This window comes from Budorcas taxicolor, chromosome 2 (genome assembly GCF_023091745.1).
Source record: "Budorcas taxicolor isolate Tak-1 chromosome 2, Takin1.1, whole genome shotgun sequence".
Lineage (NCBI taxonomy): Eukaryota > Metazoa > Chordata > Mammalia > Artiodactyla > Bovidae > Budorcas > Budorcas taxicolor.
Genome location: NC_068911.1, coordinates 17,073,107 through 17,088,081, shown reverse-complemented (window position 1 = coordinate 17,088,081; position 14,975 = coordinate 17,073,107). Strand labels below are relative to the sequence as shown.

Sequence of the window (14,975 nt, the reverse complement as noted above, 5' to 3'; positions counted from 1 at the left end):
AGTCAGGGTGGGGACAGCCCTACTGAACCAGTGGACTGAAGGAGGGAACCACTCCCCAGAGAAAGGGGAAGTGATGCTGAACAGGAGACCACACTAGAGGCCAACACAAGAAACCACCAAAAATGCGAACGAGGCAAGGATCAGGTCAACTCTGGCTTTGAGACAATTTATCTGACCCCACAGGTCGGGAGGACTAGAGGGGAGAAACCTGGAGACAGGCTAGGGGAGAATGTGGGGTGCAGCGAGCTGGCTCAGCCACACAGGCTGAAGGAATGAAGTGACAGCCCCTCGCTGGTGTTATTGTTGTTTGGTCTCTAAGCCTGGGCTGTAGCCTGCCGGACTCCTCTTTCTATGGCGTCTTCCAGGCAAGAGTACTGGAGTGGGTTGCCATTTCCTTGTCCAGGGAACCTTCCTGACCCAGGGATCAAACCCAGGTCACCTGCATTGGCAGGCAGGTTCTTTACCATTGAGCCACCAGGGAAGCCCAGCCTCTCATTTGACACAGAAGCAAAGTGAAGCAGGTGAGAGAGGCCAACTTCCATCCCGATTCATCACCTGAAATTCCACGTCGTGGCTGCTTTCTCATGGGAACTTTTAGTGATAGTGCAGATGCAGAGAGGGGACCCCTCCCCCAAGGCACAATCACTGTTTGATGGCATCCTTCCAGGCCAGGGCTTTGTAAGGACACCCTTGGGGTTTGCCTGTGCAGAGGGCAGAGCATGGGTCCAGTGACCTGAGTGAAGGGGCCCCGGCATGGGGACTGAGAGTCTCAGAATCCCAGAGTGACAGTTAGAGAGGGCTGGCTCAGTCCAATCTCACCCCCCACCGATTCCCCCCAACAGATGGGCTTCCAGTATCTGCTTCTCTGCTCCCAGCGATGAAGAACGCACTTCCTCCCTGCTGTGAGACTGTGAGACTGTGAGAACTGTCTCATTTCTGAGTTGCTGTCTGCCTACAGGAGCCTCGCAGGACACAGCGCATGAGAGCATGGGATCTAAAACCTCATAGCCTGAGTTCAAATCCCACTCTGCTATTTATTAGCTCTGGGGCAAGTTACTCAACCCATCTGTGCCTCAGTATCCCTTTCTATAAAATGGGGATAAGAGTAGCACCCACCTCGCAGATTTGTTGGGATGAAATGATTTAATCCACTGTTTGCATACCACCTGGCATACAGTCAACACTCAGTAAATATTTGCCAGGATGATTATTCTCCCACAAGACAGGAGAAGAGCAGATTCCCTTACCTTCACAGACTGGTCACCCTCCACCTAATCCAGTAACTGAATTCTTGTCGCTTGGTTGCCAGTGTTACCACCATCTGGGTTCCCTTCTCTGGCCACATCCCAGGAGTCCAAACACTGAGGTGTGAATCTCAGCTCTTTTGCTTACCTGCAGCATAACCCTTGAGTCAGGGTGATGTCAGCTGCTCTAACAACTAAATCTCATATACGTCAGCAGCCTAACAGGACAGCATTTTACTTCCAGCTCACAAAATACCAGAGCAGGTAATACTGGTCAGCAGCGGGCCTCCAACACCTGGGGACCCAGGTTCCTCCCATCTTTAGTTCCACCACCATCTTTTAGAGTCTTGGGGTCCTCTGCATCAAGGCACAGAAGAAGAGAGACACTTTAGCCACTCTTAAAAGCCCCAGCCTAGAAGTGACACCTCGTTTCCGTTCACATGCCACTGGGGAAAACCTGCCACAGGTGACCACAGCTGGATGCAAGGGAGGGGAGGGACGTAGCTCCCTGTTGACCGCCACCCTCCAGAACAGCTCTGTATCACAGAAGGGAACACACAGCTCTGACAGGCAGTTGGCCATCTTTGTGATAACCACAATACGTCATCAACCTCTTGGGCCTCTGCTCTTCATCCGTGAGGGAGATCACCTGATGGAGGCAGCGGTTGCACAGCTCCATACATTTACTGAAATCACTGGATTGTACACTTGCTATGGGGGAGTTTTGTGATTGCCAATTGTCGTTCAGTCACTAAGTCGTGTCTGACTCTCTGCGACCCCGCGGACTATAGCCTACCACGCTTCTCTGTCCGTGGGATTCCCCAGGCAAGGATACTGGTTTGGGTTGCCATTTCCTTCTCCAGGGGATCTTCCCGACCCAGGGATCAAACCCGTGACTCCTGCATTGGCAGGTGGATTATTTACCACTGAGCCACCAGGGAAGCCTAGATATACCAGTTACACCTCAGTTGAGCAGATTTTTAAAAATAGGAGGCATCTTGCCCCCTTCTGAGGGCACTTATGAGGACTCAGTGAGTGAAATTTTGCCAGTGTGGCACTGTGTGTGTGTGTGCACACGCGTGTGCGTGTGTGTGTGCGCGCGCACACACGCATGGTAGGGAAGGGGGTCCCAGTGTAGACCTGACTTGGGTTACACACTGGGTGTTGTTTTCACAAAGGTGGAACCCAGCTCGAGCCACCTGCCAACAGGAAGTGGTAGGTGGTTCGGTCTTGCTTAGGAAACTCTCCCCGACCACCGTGGCCCGCCCAGCCTGTGGCGGAAGACCCAGCCCACAGGGCTGGAGCCTTTGTGGTCAGGGCCACCACTGCTGCCATGAAGACTGGGCGAGGCCCTCTTGCCTTCACCACAGATGGGGAATTGAGGGCCTCCCTTGGGATCAGCAAGGATACACACTGGAGGTACAGGTCACATGGGGTCCCCAAGGGCAGCACAGCCCTCAAGTGTGCACAGATGCAGTACCAGCTACACAGGGTGAACGGAGGCCAGGCAGGGCCTCCACGCCTGGTGCTGGGAAGTTCACGGCCACCAAGTTCTCAGCTGCTCCTCCAAGGGGAGGAAGTGATGATGCTGAAGGTGAAATAGCTCAAGGTCAAGTTCCCCATGATACCAGACATCTATGCCCTCAACCACCCAGCGAGGCTGAAGGGCTCGAGTCTCCACCTGAAAAAAGGAGCTGGTATACCTCAGCTTCCCAGGTGGCTCAGAGGTAAAGAACCCGGCTGCCAATGCAGGAGATGCATGGTTCAACCCCCTGAGTCGGGAAGATCCCCTGGAGAAGGGAATGGTAACCCACTCCAGTATTCTTGCCTGGGAAATCCCATGGACAAAGGAGCCTGGAGAGCTATAGTCCAAGGGGTCCCAAGGAGTTGGACACGACTTAGCGACTGAGCAAGCACACACACCTGCCGCAGGGACTGTTGTGAGAACTAAGTGAGTTAATATCTAGACCAGTGCCTGGCCCCCAGTCGACTCGCCACAGGAGCTCCAGGAGGGCATGTGCGTCCCTGGCTGAGGCTGTGCCCCCTTCTGGGCCTCCATTTCCCAGCTCGGATACTGAGGGAGCTGGAGGTGATGTCCCCACATTCTGTCTTGGGGCAAAAAATAGAGGTGGTTAAAAGCACCAACTTTGGAGCCAGTGCCAGCACTAGCGAGATGACATTGGGCGAGTTATACAGTCTCTGTGCCTCGTGCTCATCACCCCTAAAATGGGGATACTAATAATCCCTACCTTGAAGACTTCCCTGATGGTCCAGAGACTAAAACTTCATGCTTCCACTGCAGGAGGCACGGGTTCAATCCCTGGTCAGGGAACTAAGATCCCACAAGCTGTACAGTGCAGCCAAAAATAATAATAGTAGTAGTAACAACAATAATGATAATACCAGCTACCTCACGGAATTGTGGGCTTCCCGGGTGATGCTAGTGGTAAAGAACCCGCCTGCCAATGCAGGAGACATAAGAGACACAGGTTCAGTCCCTGTGTCAAGAAGATCCCCTGGAAGAGGAAATAGCAACCCACTCCAATATTCTTGCCTGGAAAATCCCATGGACAAAGGAGCCTGGCAGGCTACAGTCCACAGGGTCGCAAAGAGTCAGACACAACTGGAGGGACTCAGCATGCATGCACGCCTGGAATTGTGAAAATGAGAGATGAGGTCAGCCTCCAACCAAACAGGGCTTGACATGCAGTGAGTACATTTAAGTGTCAGCCGTCACCCCTGTTACTACTGTTATTTTCTTCATCTTACGGATGAGGAAGCTGAGGCCCAGAGAGGGGATGTGACTTACTCAAGGTCACCCAGCTAAAAAGTGGCACACCTTAGGATCAAGGCCAAACCTGCTGAGCCCCAAGGCCCGTGCTGTTTCCATCGCTTCCCCACTGCGCCTCTGAAGTCACGTGCGTAGTAACTGGGTCAGAGGCAGCGTACCTGGGGGATGACGCGGCAGCATCAGTCAGGGACGGGTGCAGGTCAGTCCCTTGTCTCCTGCTGACACCTTGCAGAGAACAGGCCTGGAGGAAGAGAGGGGTTGAAGAAGTGAGTGGGGGAAAGAAATGGAGATCCCACAACCTGGACCCTCAGAATCAAGGGAAGGGACCATGGAGAGTTGGGTTTGATGTAGCACTAGCCCCCAGGGTAGTCTTGGCCTGTTGATGGGGACTGACAGGATAAAGCTGCGACCACCCAAGGTATTCAACAGGGGCCGGAAGAGAGAGGCATACAGACCCTGCCTGAACCCTGGGGCCCCTCAGAGACAGGAATTGACACCTGGGGCAGCAGGGAAGGCTTCCTGGAGGAGTGGGACCTGAGGATAATGAGATAAGGGGAAGGGGCAGGGGCCGGGGAGGGCAGGCCAGCAGGAATGGCAGAGGGCGCTGGAGAGGCACATTCAAGCTGATGAGCAGCATTGCTGGGCAGTGGTCAGAGCCTGGGCTGAGCCTGAGGATGAGGAAGCTGGTGTGCCCCCCACCCAGCCCGCGGAACCTGCCCAGGGCAACTCTTGAGGCCAAAGTGGCAGAGAGAAGCAGGCACCCCACAGTCCCTGGGGGAGGGAAGAAGGGCTTCTAGCAACTTGCAGTTGCCAAACTCCCAGGGGATGCAGAAAACAGCCCCAAAGGGACCTGACAGGACCAAAGCCCGAAGCAGGAGCATCGCCACACGTGTGCACACAGGTGCCTGCACACACGAGGGAGCCCTTGGGGAGTCCACACACATCAGAAGTAGGTCAGCAGAGCAGCCCAGGGTCTCTTGATGGGCAGGGGGGAAGAGCTCCAGGTGAAGAGGATGCATACTCATCAGCACCCAGGGGGCAGGGGGAGCCCCACTCACTCCACAGAAACAGCCTGACCCCCCTACTCCCCAAGCTGCACCAGAGCCCGTGACCTGGCTGTTCCCTCTTGGAGTCCTCTCCACCCAGGCAGTGGGCGGACATGTGACCGGGATTGGGAGAGCTGACCCTTTTAGCCCGGAGACTGTCGTGGGGAGATGTCACCCTACTTTAGCTCTGCAGGAGGGAGATGCCCAGTGCTGTCCTGCCCTGAGCAGGCACTGCATAGACTCGGTGGCCATGCCAGGCAGGGCTGGGTTCGACACACTGTTGCTAGTGGAGGGAGCAGGGTTGGGGGTCCTAGGTTCTCGCTGGAGACTCTCGGAGGGGAGAGCACCGTATGGGACTTCATGAATGGAGGGGAGGGGCCTGTGTTGGGGAGCGGGATACCGAGGAAGAAGCAGGGGGCGGGAGCCAGAGCAGAGGAGGGGAGGATGGCTCCCTGCACTGCCCTCCCTGTCACCCTCCCTGTCCCCGCCACCGTCCCCCGCCCCCCCAACCCCCACCCACCCCCCCCCCCCCCTCCCCGCAGCCAGCCAGGAGGACGTGCAGATGGAGCTCTGTTTGGGGCTGGGTGGGAGGCAGGAAGTTCCCTCCTGATGTTCTTCTTCTCCGCGTGAAGTGGGAGGCTGGGTCGTGCCGAGGGGGAAGGGGAAAGCAGAGGAGGAAAAGAGGGTTTGGGCCTGGAAGGGGAGCGGCCGGGCCAGGGTAGAGACACCAGGCTCCCGGGCTGGGCTCACCCCAGCTCAGCAGGCGAGCATCATCAGAATGAGAACCCAACCACACCTGCCTCTTGGGGGGCGCTTACTGTGCACCAGGGACCAACCACTTCATGTCCTATAATCCTCAGGGAAAAGATACTGTTGTATTCTTTTTATAAGATGGGGAAACTGAGGCACAAAGACAGGAAGTAACTTGCGCAAGGACATCCAGCTAGCAAGTCATCGAGCCCGGCTTCCAACTAGGCAGTCTGGCTCCAAGTCTGTGCCTTCACTCTGAACCACGAGGGCAGGGCTGGGGGCTGAGGGGCAGGCTGTGGGTACCGAGAGCGCTGGTGGTCCACCTACAGGAGGGAGAAGGGAGCGAGGGCGGAGGAGCTGCACCCGGGGATGGCTGCTGAGGCTCAGCCCAGAGGGGGTTCATCGGCGGCCTCCTTCACTGGTGCATAGGCAGACATGGGCACACAGACACTTGCTCCCGGTTGCTTGGCTCCCTGGTCTAAGCCTCCCCCCGTTAGACGGACGAGAAATGCAAACCCCAGATAAGCATTCGTTGTCACCCAACCCTGAACGCTTCCCACTGCAGCTCTCTGCGCCCCCAGCACCATCAGGAGGCAAACTCAGTATCCCCGAAGGGGTGGGTGTGTCCAGGAAGCCCCCTCCCCCAGCCCGTGTGAACACGGAAGGGGACCAGCGGTGAAAGTGGAGGGTGGGTCGTGGTGGAAAAGGCATTCTGTCCTTGTATCCGAGGAGCCTGGGCGGGGACCCAGGAGCTACAGCTGCAGCTGTGTACTTGAGCTGGGCTGTGTGTGGTCGTCTGAGGTCGGGGGACGGATTATAAGGCCTTGGTGGGGATGTGGCCAGCCTGCGCCGCCCTGCCAGGGTTTTATCTGAGACTTCTGCCCCCTGTTACGGCTTCCCTGGAGGCTCAGTCGGTGAAGAATCTGCCTGCAATGCAGGACACCTGGGTTCCATCCCTGGGTCGGGAAGATCCCCTGGAGAAGGAAATGGCTACCCAGTCCAGTATTCTTGCCTGAGAAACCCCACGGACAGCAGAACCTGGCGTGCTGCAGTCCATGGGGTCGCAAAGAGCCGAAACGACTGTTTGACTGAACAACCTCCCCTCACAACCCCCTGCCCCTCCCCAGCCTTATTTTCTCTATAGCCAATGTCACCTTTTATCACAATATATAATTTGTGGGCTTACTGTGTACTGTCCATTTCCCCACCTTGAACATAAGTCTGTGTGTTCAGGGCTGTGTCCCCAGGGCTCCAAACCACACCTGGCAAACAGCAGGTGCTGATCAATACTTGTGAATGGGAGCACCCGTGTGAACTCAGTATGTGGCATGTCTTTGTGTGACGTAAACACGTGTGCCTTGCCTGACACTGTGTCTGGATGATAGCATGAGACGCCCAAGTAGGGAGCGGTGGGACAATGGCCGTGTCTCTGGGGATTGCTGGCTCAGGCCTGACCCTGAAGCTTCAGGGAAAGGATGGGGACTTCCCAGGTGATTCTTCTTTACCACTGAACCAGGTGACTCAGTGGTAAAGAACCCGCTTTACCTGTCCTGAGACGTAAGAGATGCAGGTTTGAACCCTGGGTCAGGAAGATCCCTGGCGGAGGCCATGGCAACACCCTCCAGTATTCTTGCCTGGAGAATCCCATGGACAGAGGAGTCTGGTGGGCTACGAGTCTGTGGGGTCTCAAAGAGTTTGGACACGCCTTAGCAACTAAACAACCAACCATTTGCAGCAAAGATGCTTGTCGCCGCCTGGTGGTCATCTTAGGCCTGGCATCGGGCCCAGCCCCAGACATCCTGGGCCCTGGACCGGGAGGAAGTGGGGAGTGGAGGGGTCTGATGTCACACTCCATCCCTCTCCCTACCCCCACACCAGGGAGAAGATGAGCGTGGGCTGCCCAGAGCCCGAGCCGCCCCACTCCCTGCCCTGCTGCGGGCCAGGGACCGCCCCTGGGCTGGGTGCCGGCGTGCCCCTCCTCACCGAAGACATGCAGGCGCTGACCCTCCGCACAGTGGCCGCGAGCGACGTCACCAAGCACTACGAACTCGTCCGGGAGCTGGGCAAGGGCACCTATGGGAAGGTCGACCTCGTGGCCTACAAGGGCACGGGTGAGTATCTGCAGGGCGGCCCGCTGTAAGACAGGAGTGGGGACCTGGTGGGGGCTCTCTGTGGGGGCCAGGAGGCCAGCAGGGAAGGAGAGTCTGTGCTACCAGTGGAGAGAGTGTGGCGTGAAGCAGGCCGGGAAAGAGGGGACAAGGGAGGAATCTCTGGGGAAAGTGGGCTGCTCTGGGGCCATCCACAGTGCCCTGAGGACAGCCAAAGAGGACGAGATGGTGGGATGGCATCACCGAATCAATGGACATGAGTGTGAGCAAACTCCGGGAGATAGTGAAGGACAGGGAAGCCTGGCATGCTGCAGTCCATGGGGTCACCAAGAGTCAGACACAACTGAGCAACTGAACAAAAGTGCCCTCAGGACAGTCGAGGAGGTGTGCCTGGGGACGTGTGGAATCAGGGGAAAGGTCAGGGCTGGCAGTGGTGTTTGGGGGATGACCAGCATATATGTGATAGCTGTCCCCGGGAGGTTGGACCAAACTGAACTGGGGTCCTCGCAAACAGAGCACCATGCATAACAGCAGGTGGGAGAGGGCCCTGTGAGGTCCATGTGGCTGCTCCCTTCCTCAGATCCCGAGGACACTGAGACCCAGAAAGATGCAGTCACTCAGCCCAGGTCATGCAGCTACAGAAAGTGTGAGCTAGGATGAGCCCCCAGTCATCAGCTCCAGGGCCTTCTCGCTTAACTGCTAAACGTGATGCCTTCCCCACAGTGTAAGCTCACTGCAGTGCCCATCAGCCAGCCAGGGATGGGGGCTGCATAGGTGCCCACAGCTGCATTCAGAGGGGACCGGGCCAGAAGGAGGAACCTTGGGCATGGGGTCACCTGAGCTTGGCTGCTTGCTTGCTGTGTGACCTGGGGCAAGTGACTTAACCTCTCTGTGCCTAGGTTTCCTCCTTTGTGAAACAGAGGAGTATTAATGCCCAGTTGATAGGGTTTTTATAAAAAGTGAGTTGTGAACATGAAGTGCAGAAGGCAAGACCCGCAATGTGTAAGCTCTCTGTGAATACACACGTGTCACACAGCTCTGTACCCAGGTGGGTACAGATGGCTGCTCAAGCTCAGAGTCGGGGACACGTGCCTTGCAGGCCCTCACCTCTGTGTGTCTAGTGCCTTCTTACTTATTCATCTACTTAACAAAAGTTTCCGGAGCACCTGCAGTGCACCAGGCTCTTCTGTGAGCGCTGGAGATACAAGAGCAAACAAGACACAGGTTCCTGGGACTCCCTGGTGGTCCAGTGGTTGGGACTTCAGCTCCCAGTGCAGGGGAGTGCCCGTTCCATCCCTGGTCAGGGAACTGGGATGGCACATGCCTCACAGCCAAGAACAGAAGCAATAATGTAACAAATTCATGAAAGACTTGAAAAAATGGTCCACAACAAAAAAATCTTAAAAAAAAACCAGATAGTTTCCTGTGCTCAAGGGCCTTCTGACCAGGGGCAGACAGACAAGATACGTAAGTACACAGTGTGTCAGGAGGAAAACAAGAGGGTGGAGGAAGCAGCAGGCCCGCCTCATGGAGGGCTGCAGGCGGGGCAGAGAGGACCCAGGCTGACGCCTGACTTGCTGCAGAGCCTTCCCCTCTCTGGGCCTCAGTTTCCTACCTGTGAAACGACAGCCTGCCCACTGGGGCTCCCGTTGAGTCATGCGCTGCGGCCCAGACAGGCTGCACAGACAGGCCCGGCTGTGTGAAGCGCAGGGGCGCAGGGAGAGGGGTCCTCACCGCTCTCACTATCGCCCCGCTAGGCACGAAGATGGCGCTGAAGTTTGTGAACAAGAGCAAAACCAAGCTGAAGAACTTCCTGCGGGAGGTGAGCATTACCAACAGCCTCTCCTCCAGCCCCTTCATCATCAAGGTCTTCGACGTCGTGTTTGAGACGGAAGACTGCTATGTCTTCGCCCAGGAGTACGCGCCCGCCGGGGACCTGTTCGACATTATTCCTCCTCAGGTACTGGGGCGGTGGCTGAGGGAGGGGAGAGGCTCTTCTGGGTCCCCGAGTGTGAGAGCTGAAGAGGAGTCAGGCCACTCGCTTAAATCATTTATTAGGCGCCTACTGTGTATCAGTCATTGTTTGGAGGGCTGCAGATACACAGTGAACAAAAGCTCCTGCTATGGGCCTAGTGGGGGAAACAGACACTCCACAGTTGGCCACATGAGGCACTAAGATGATGGAGAAGGGAATGGCAACCCACTCCGGTATTCTTGCCTGGAGAATCCCAGGGACAGAGGAGCCTGGCCTGCTACAGTTCACAGGGTCGCAAAGAGACACGACTGAATTGACTTAGGCACCGTACTGTGATAAGGACCAGCCGGTGGGTGGGATGAAGTCCAGCAGCCCCCTCCTCCGCTGCTGTATAGGAGGTGGGGACCCAAGAGGGAAGGTGGCAGGGCCACCAGCCTTCCCAGAGGAGGTGCCCGGGATGGGGAGACTGCCCCCGGGGATTCCCGGCACCTGGCTTTGCAGTCGGCCAGGATGAAACACTGCCCTGCCGCTCACCGGATAAGTGACAAGGCCTCTCAGAGCTGCCGTTTAAGTGAGATGGGCATACAGCACACCATGCCGGATAGGGTCCTTATTAACCCAGTACTTGGCCCAAAGCAGGCGCTCCGTACAGGTACTGGGGGAAAAGGTGGGGAAGGTTCGAGGGGTGTGTGAAAACCCGGGGGCCAGGGAGGGAGCCGGGGATGCCCAAGTAGGATAAGGAAGGGCGGCTGGCCCCGGATCTGCCCAGGAAAGGGACCCCGCAAGGAGTTCGGGTTGAGGGACGGGGCGGGGGCGGGGATGGGAGGGGCGGAGGAATGGGAAGGAGAGGGCGGTTGGGGGGGCAGGGATGGGAAGGAGGGGGCGGGGATGGGAAGGAGGGGGCGGTTGAGGGGCGGGGATTGGGAGGAGAGGGCCGGGCGGGGCGGGGGTGGAGAGAGAGGGCCCGGTGGAACCTGTCCGCGCCCCTGAGCCGCCCTCCCGCCCTCTCCCCCGGCCACAGGTGGGGCTCCCCGAGGACACCGTGAAGCGCTGCGTGCAGCAGCTGGGCCTGGCGCTGGACTTCATGCACGGTCGGCAGCTGGTGCACCGCGACATCAAGCCGGAGAACGTGCTGCTGTTCGACCGCGAGTGCCGGCGCGTGAAGCTGGCCGACTTCGGCATGACGCGCCGCGTGGGCTGCCGCGTGAAGCGGGTGAGCGGCACCATCCCGTACACAGCGCCCGAGGTGTGCCAGGCGGGCCGCGCCGACGGCTTCGCGGTGGACACTGGCGTGGATGTGTGGGCCTTCGGCGTGCTCATCTTCTGCGTGCTCACCGGCAACTTCCCGTGGGAGGCGGCGTCGGGCGCCGACGCCTTCTTCGAGGAGTTCGTGCGCTGGCAGCGGGGCCGCCTGCCGGGGCTGCCGTCGCAGTGGCGCCGCTTCACCGAGCCAGCGCTGCGCATGTTCCAGCGGCTCCTGGCGCTGGAGCCCGAGCGCCGCGGGCCGGCTAAGGAGGTCTTCCGCTTCCTCAAGCACGAGCTCACGTCCGAGCTGCGGCGCCGGCCCTCGCACCGCGCGCGCAAGCCCGCCGGGGACCGCCCGCCGGCCGCCGGGCCGCTGCGCCTCGAGGCGCCCGGGCCGCTCAAGCGGACGGTGCTGACCGAGAGCGGCAGCGGCTCTCGGCCCGCGCCTCCCCCCGTCGGGCCCGGACCTGTGCCGGTCCCCGTCCCCGTGCCCGTGCCGGTCCCCGTGCCCGAGCCCGGCCTGGCCCCCCCAGGGCCTCCCGGCAGGACCGACGGCCGCCCGGACAAAAGCAAAGGGCAGGTGGTGCTGGCCACGGCCATCGAGATCTGCGTCTGAGCCGCCCCCGCCGCCCTCGGGGCCCGGGCGCCGAGCAGCAGCCAGGCCGGGGCGCAGGGAGCCGCCCTGGCCGAAGCGGCCAGCCCCCTGCGGCGGCAGGAGGGAGTAGTGGTAGGCGAGGCAGGCGCCCGGCCCGGCGGCGGGCCGGTGAGATGCCACCAAAGGAGCCCAGCCCCACAGACCCGAGGATTCAGAGGCCCCCCCCCCACCACCCACCCCCGACACCAGGAGCAAGGGAGCTTGCCGGCAGACTCCCCCACACCTCCCTGAACCTGGGACCCTGAACTAGTGGCTCCGGGCCCTTTGCAACCCCCTGGCAGATCATCCAGCAGCCCTACCCCTTTTCCTGCCCCCCTCCCAACCTTCCCGCCCCCACCCCCACCCTGGGAACGAAAAGGAACTCAAGTGCTGGGGCCGAGAAAGGGCTTAGGGCGTCTAGGCACTAACTGACTGGGAGGAGGGCGGTGAGCCAAGGGCAGCGGTGTTGCTCATCTGAGACCGGCCCCTTTCCAGGGAGGGTTAGAGGGGAGGGACCACGCCCCCTGCAAAAATGTAGCAAACGTCTGGATGTCACAGCAGTGTGTGTGTGTAAACACAGGCCCCAAGAATCCAGTGACTCTCCCACCACCCAGTCCTTCCCCCCAACCCATGAGGACATAGAGCCCAAAAGGAGGGCGGCCGGCCAAGATCACACACAGCCAGAGAGGCCGCAGCCCTCCCCTCCCCTTACAGGGATTTCAGGACAACTGGTCTCCGTGGCCAGGGGCCTCATGCCCCTGCATCACCAGGCCCGGGGAATGAGTTCAGAGCCCGGGCGCGCCCCAGCTTGGCCTGCCCACCGGCACCTTCCCCAGGCCAGGGAAACCTTGCTCAGATCCTCTCAATCCTCGCTCCCCCAGCCCAGACAGTGGCCTGGACTTTGAGCAGGCGGTGAGGTTACTTGTGCCAGGAATTTCTCCCGGATTTCTGCTGGAGTCCAACATCTGAGCCTGGGGCTGACTCCATCCCCATGTCTCCCAAGTTGCTCATACTGGGGTGTGGGTGTAAGAACAAGAGGCCCTGGAAATGGGAGGGAGTGAGCGTGTGAACAGGTACCTGTGCAGTGTGAGCACATGCAGAAGGCACCTGTGTGCGTGTAGCCTCGTGTGTTCAGTGACTGCATCCGGACACCCCAGTCACTCTGCCCCAGGATTCTCAGCGGGCAGCTGCCAGAGGCGCTCAGGCCCCCGGCTCAGCACACCTCTCAGGGAGCCTGGCAAGGAGGCACCCGCAGGCCGGAGGAGCCCAGACTCACAAAGCCTGCCCTCACAACTCCTGCCCTGTCCGTAGAGGCCTGGGACCCCGCAATAACCTCATCCTGGGAGAGGCTGCTCCCTCTGCCTGGCAGCACCCCGCCTGCTGTCCCAGGCCACACCTTCCAGGGTCCCTTCCAGGGTTCTCGGCCATTTGAGGGGGCTCCCTAGTGGGCCACGCTGACCAGAGGGGACCCTCTGGCCAGGAGCCCCCACTTCTCCATTCACCCTCATTCCCACCATGCAAAAGGGCTATAGGTCCCCCCGCCCTGCCCGGGTCCAGTTTACAGTGTGTGGTTGCCCCAGGGCCTGGCCCCCCTCCCTCCTCAGTGTGCCCGCCCATCTAGAGACCCACCTCCCCGGCGGGCATGGGGGCCCAACACATGCCAGGTAAGTAGCAACCCCCCCCTCCTCCCACCAAGGGCCAAGCCTTGAAGCAGGGCCTGCCTCCCCATCACTGCCCCCGCCCCAGCCCACCTGGAGCCCATCTGGGCACCTCTCCCAGCCTCGACTTCTCCTTTTGCCTTAGGCCTCTCGACATCCCATCTCTCCTGCAATAACACGGAAGCGAGATTCCAAGTAGACACCCCTCGCGTGCGCCCTCTTTCTCTCTCTCTCTCTCTCTGTTAAGATCCTGTTTGAGAGTCTCTCCCTCGTCGTAGTATCTAGGATGTTAGAGTTGGGAAGGGACCGTAGTTCTGTAGCCCAGCCCCTGTTGTCAGAGGCACAGAGGGGGGCAGCGGCAGCCTACAGCGAAGCAGGACTGGAACCGGTTCTGCCCGCCCTCCGCGTCGGGGCCTTGCTGCCACCGCCGCTGCCGCCGCCACCACCACCTCTGCTGTGGGGGCTGGGACCCTTTGCCCCTTAGGAGAGGTGTTGGTCACAGATGTTTACCTCAGTTTATGTCACTGTCAAAGAACAAGTAAATAGCAAAAAAAGAATCACACCGTAGACCTGAAGACTTAGGAAAAAAAACCCTCGCGATTCTTCTGTGCAGGTGTTTGTGTGTGCGCACATGCGCACGTGTCTCTGTCCCACCTGGGGCCGGCCGGGTCATCCCCGACCTCTGTCCCAGCCCCGCGCCCCCTACACTGCCCCCTGTCCTTCGGTGCTTCCCAGAGGCCCCTCGGAGCTGGCCTGTGGGGTGTGGTGAGCCCCTGGGCAGGAGGCAGGGCCACAGGTTAGCTAAGCGGTCTGCCACCAGGCCAGCTGAGCAGAGCCCTAAGGCTGCCAATGCTCCCCGGGCCCACGCTGTGGCCGGTGGGACCATCCTGGTGGCTGGTGTCAGCATTGCAGCCTGACTCGGGGCCTGGGTGGGATCCCAGCCCCGCAGCCCCAGACCCTCATGTTGCCACCGTCCTCCACCGTGTGTTTGTAAATACTCTGGCATCCTTTGGCCCTCAGAAGGTTTTTAAATGTGTTATTTACTTCTCTAATCATGACAATTGCTATAAAATAAAGAAAAGTTTAGAAAAATTACCACTGGGTGTCTTGTGTTGTCTCAGATAGGGCCTAGAGAGGGAGATACGCAGAATTAACTCTGGAAACAAGACAACACATGGTTTAAGGTGGGGTCTGCAGGGTCCAAAGGCAGCCACCCCAGGCCTCCTGCGACCTCTTGTGTGAGCTAGAGGAGGCCCCAGCCAGGGATGATGGAGCATGAAAGGAACAAGGACCTGGGTTCTGTGGGGGAGAAGTAGGGAGCTTTCCCTGAACTGGACTCCAGCTTCAGCGTGGAGCCCTACAAACTGGGCAGGAAATAGCGGCCAAAAAGCCCAGAGGACCAGAATAGGCGACTCATCCAGCCACCCAGCAGCAAATGTTTACCGGGCGCGTTCTGTGCACCTGGCTTCCTAGCGGGGCCTGGGGATGTGCCAGTAAACAGGACAGATGGGGCCCCATCCTCGG

General features: G+C 59.2%; 1 protein-coding gene across 5 annotated transcripts in view; it reads left to right on the top strand.

Annotated features, from left to right (window-relative positions):
- SBK1 (SH3 domain binding kinase 1) overlaps window positions 1-14,546 on the top strand; it is a 53,416-nt gene extending 38,870 nt beyond the window's left edge. For all 5 annotated transcript variants that reach the window (XM_052655405.1, XM_052655421.1, XM_052655439.1 and 2 more), the window contains exons 2-4: window positions 7,710-7,942; window positions 9,697-9,899; window positions 10,936-14,546. In XM_052655405.1, the coding sequence (XP_052511365.1) occupies window positions 7,717-7,942; window positions 9,697-9,899; window positions 10,936-11,775 (1,269 nt within the window). In that variant the 5' untranslated portion in view covers window positions 7,710-7,716 and the 3' untranslated portion in view covers window positions 11,776-14,546. The remainder of the gene's footprint in view (window positions 1-7,709; window positions 7,943-9,696; window positions 9,900-10,935) is intronic.
- The last annotated feature ends 429 nt before the right edge of the window (window positions 14,547-14,975 follow it).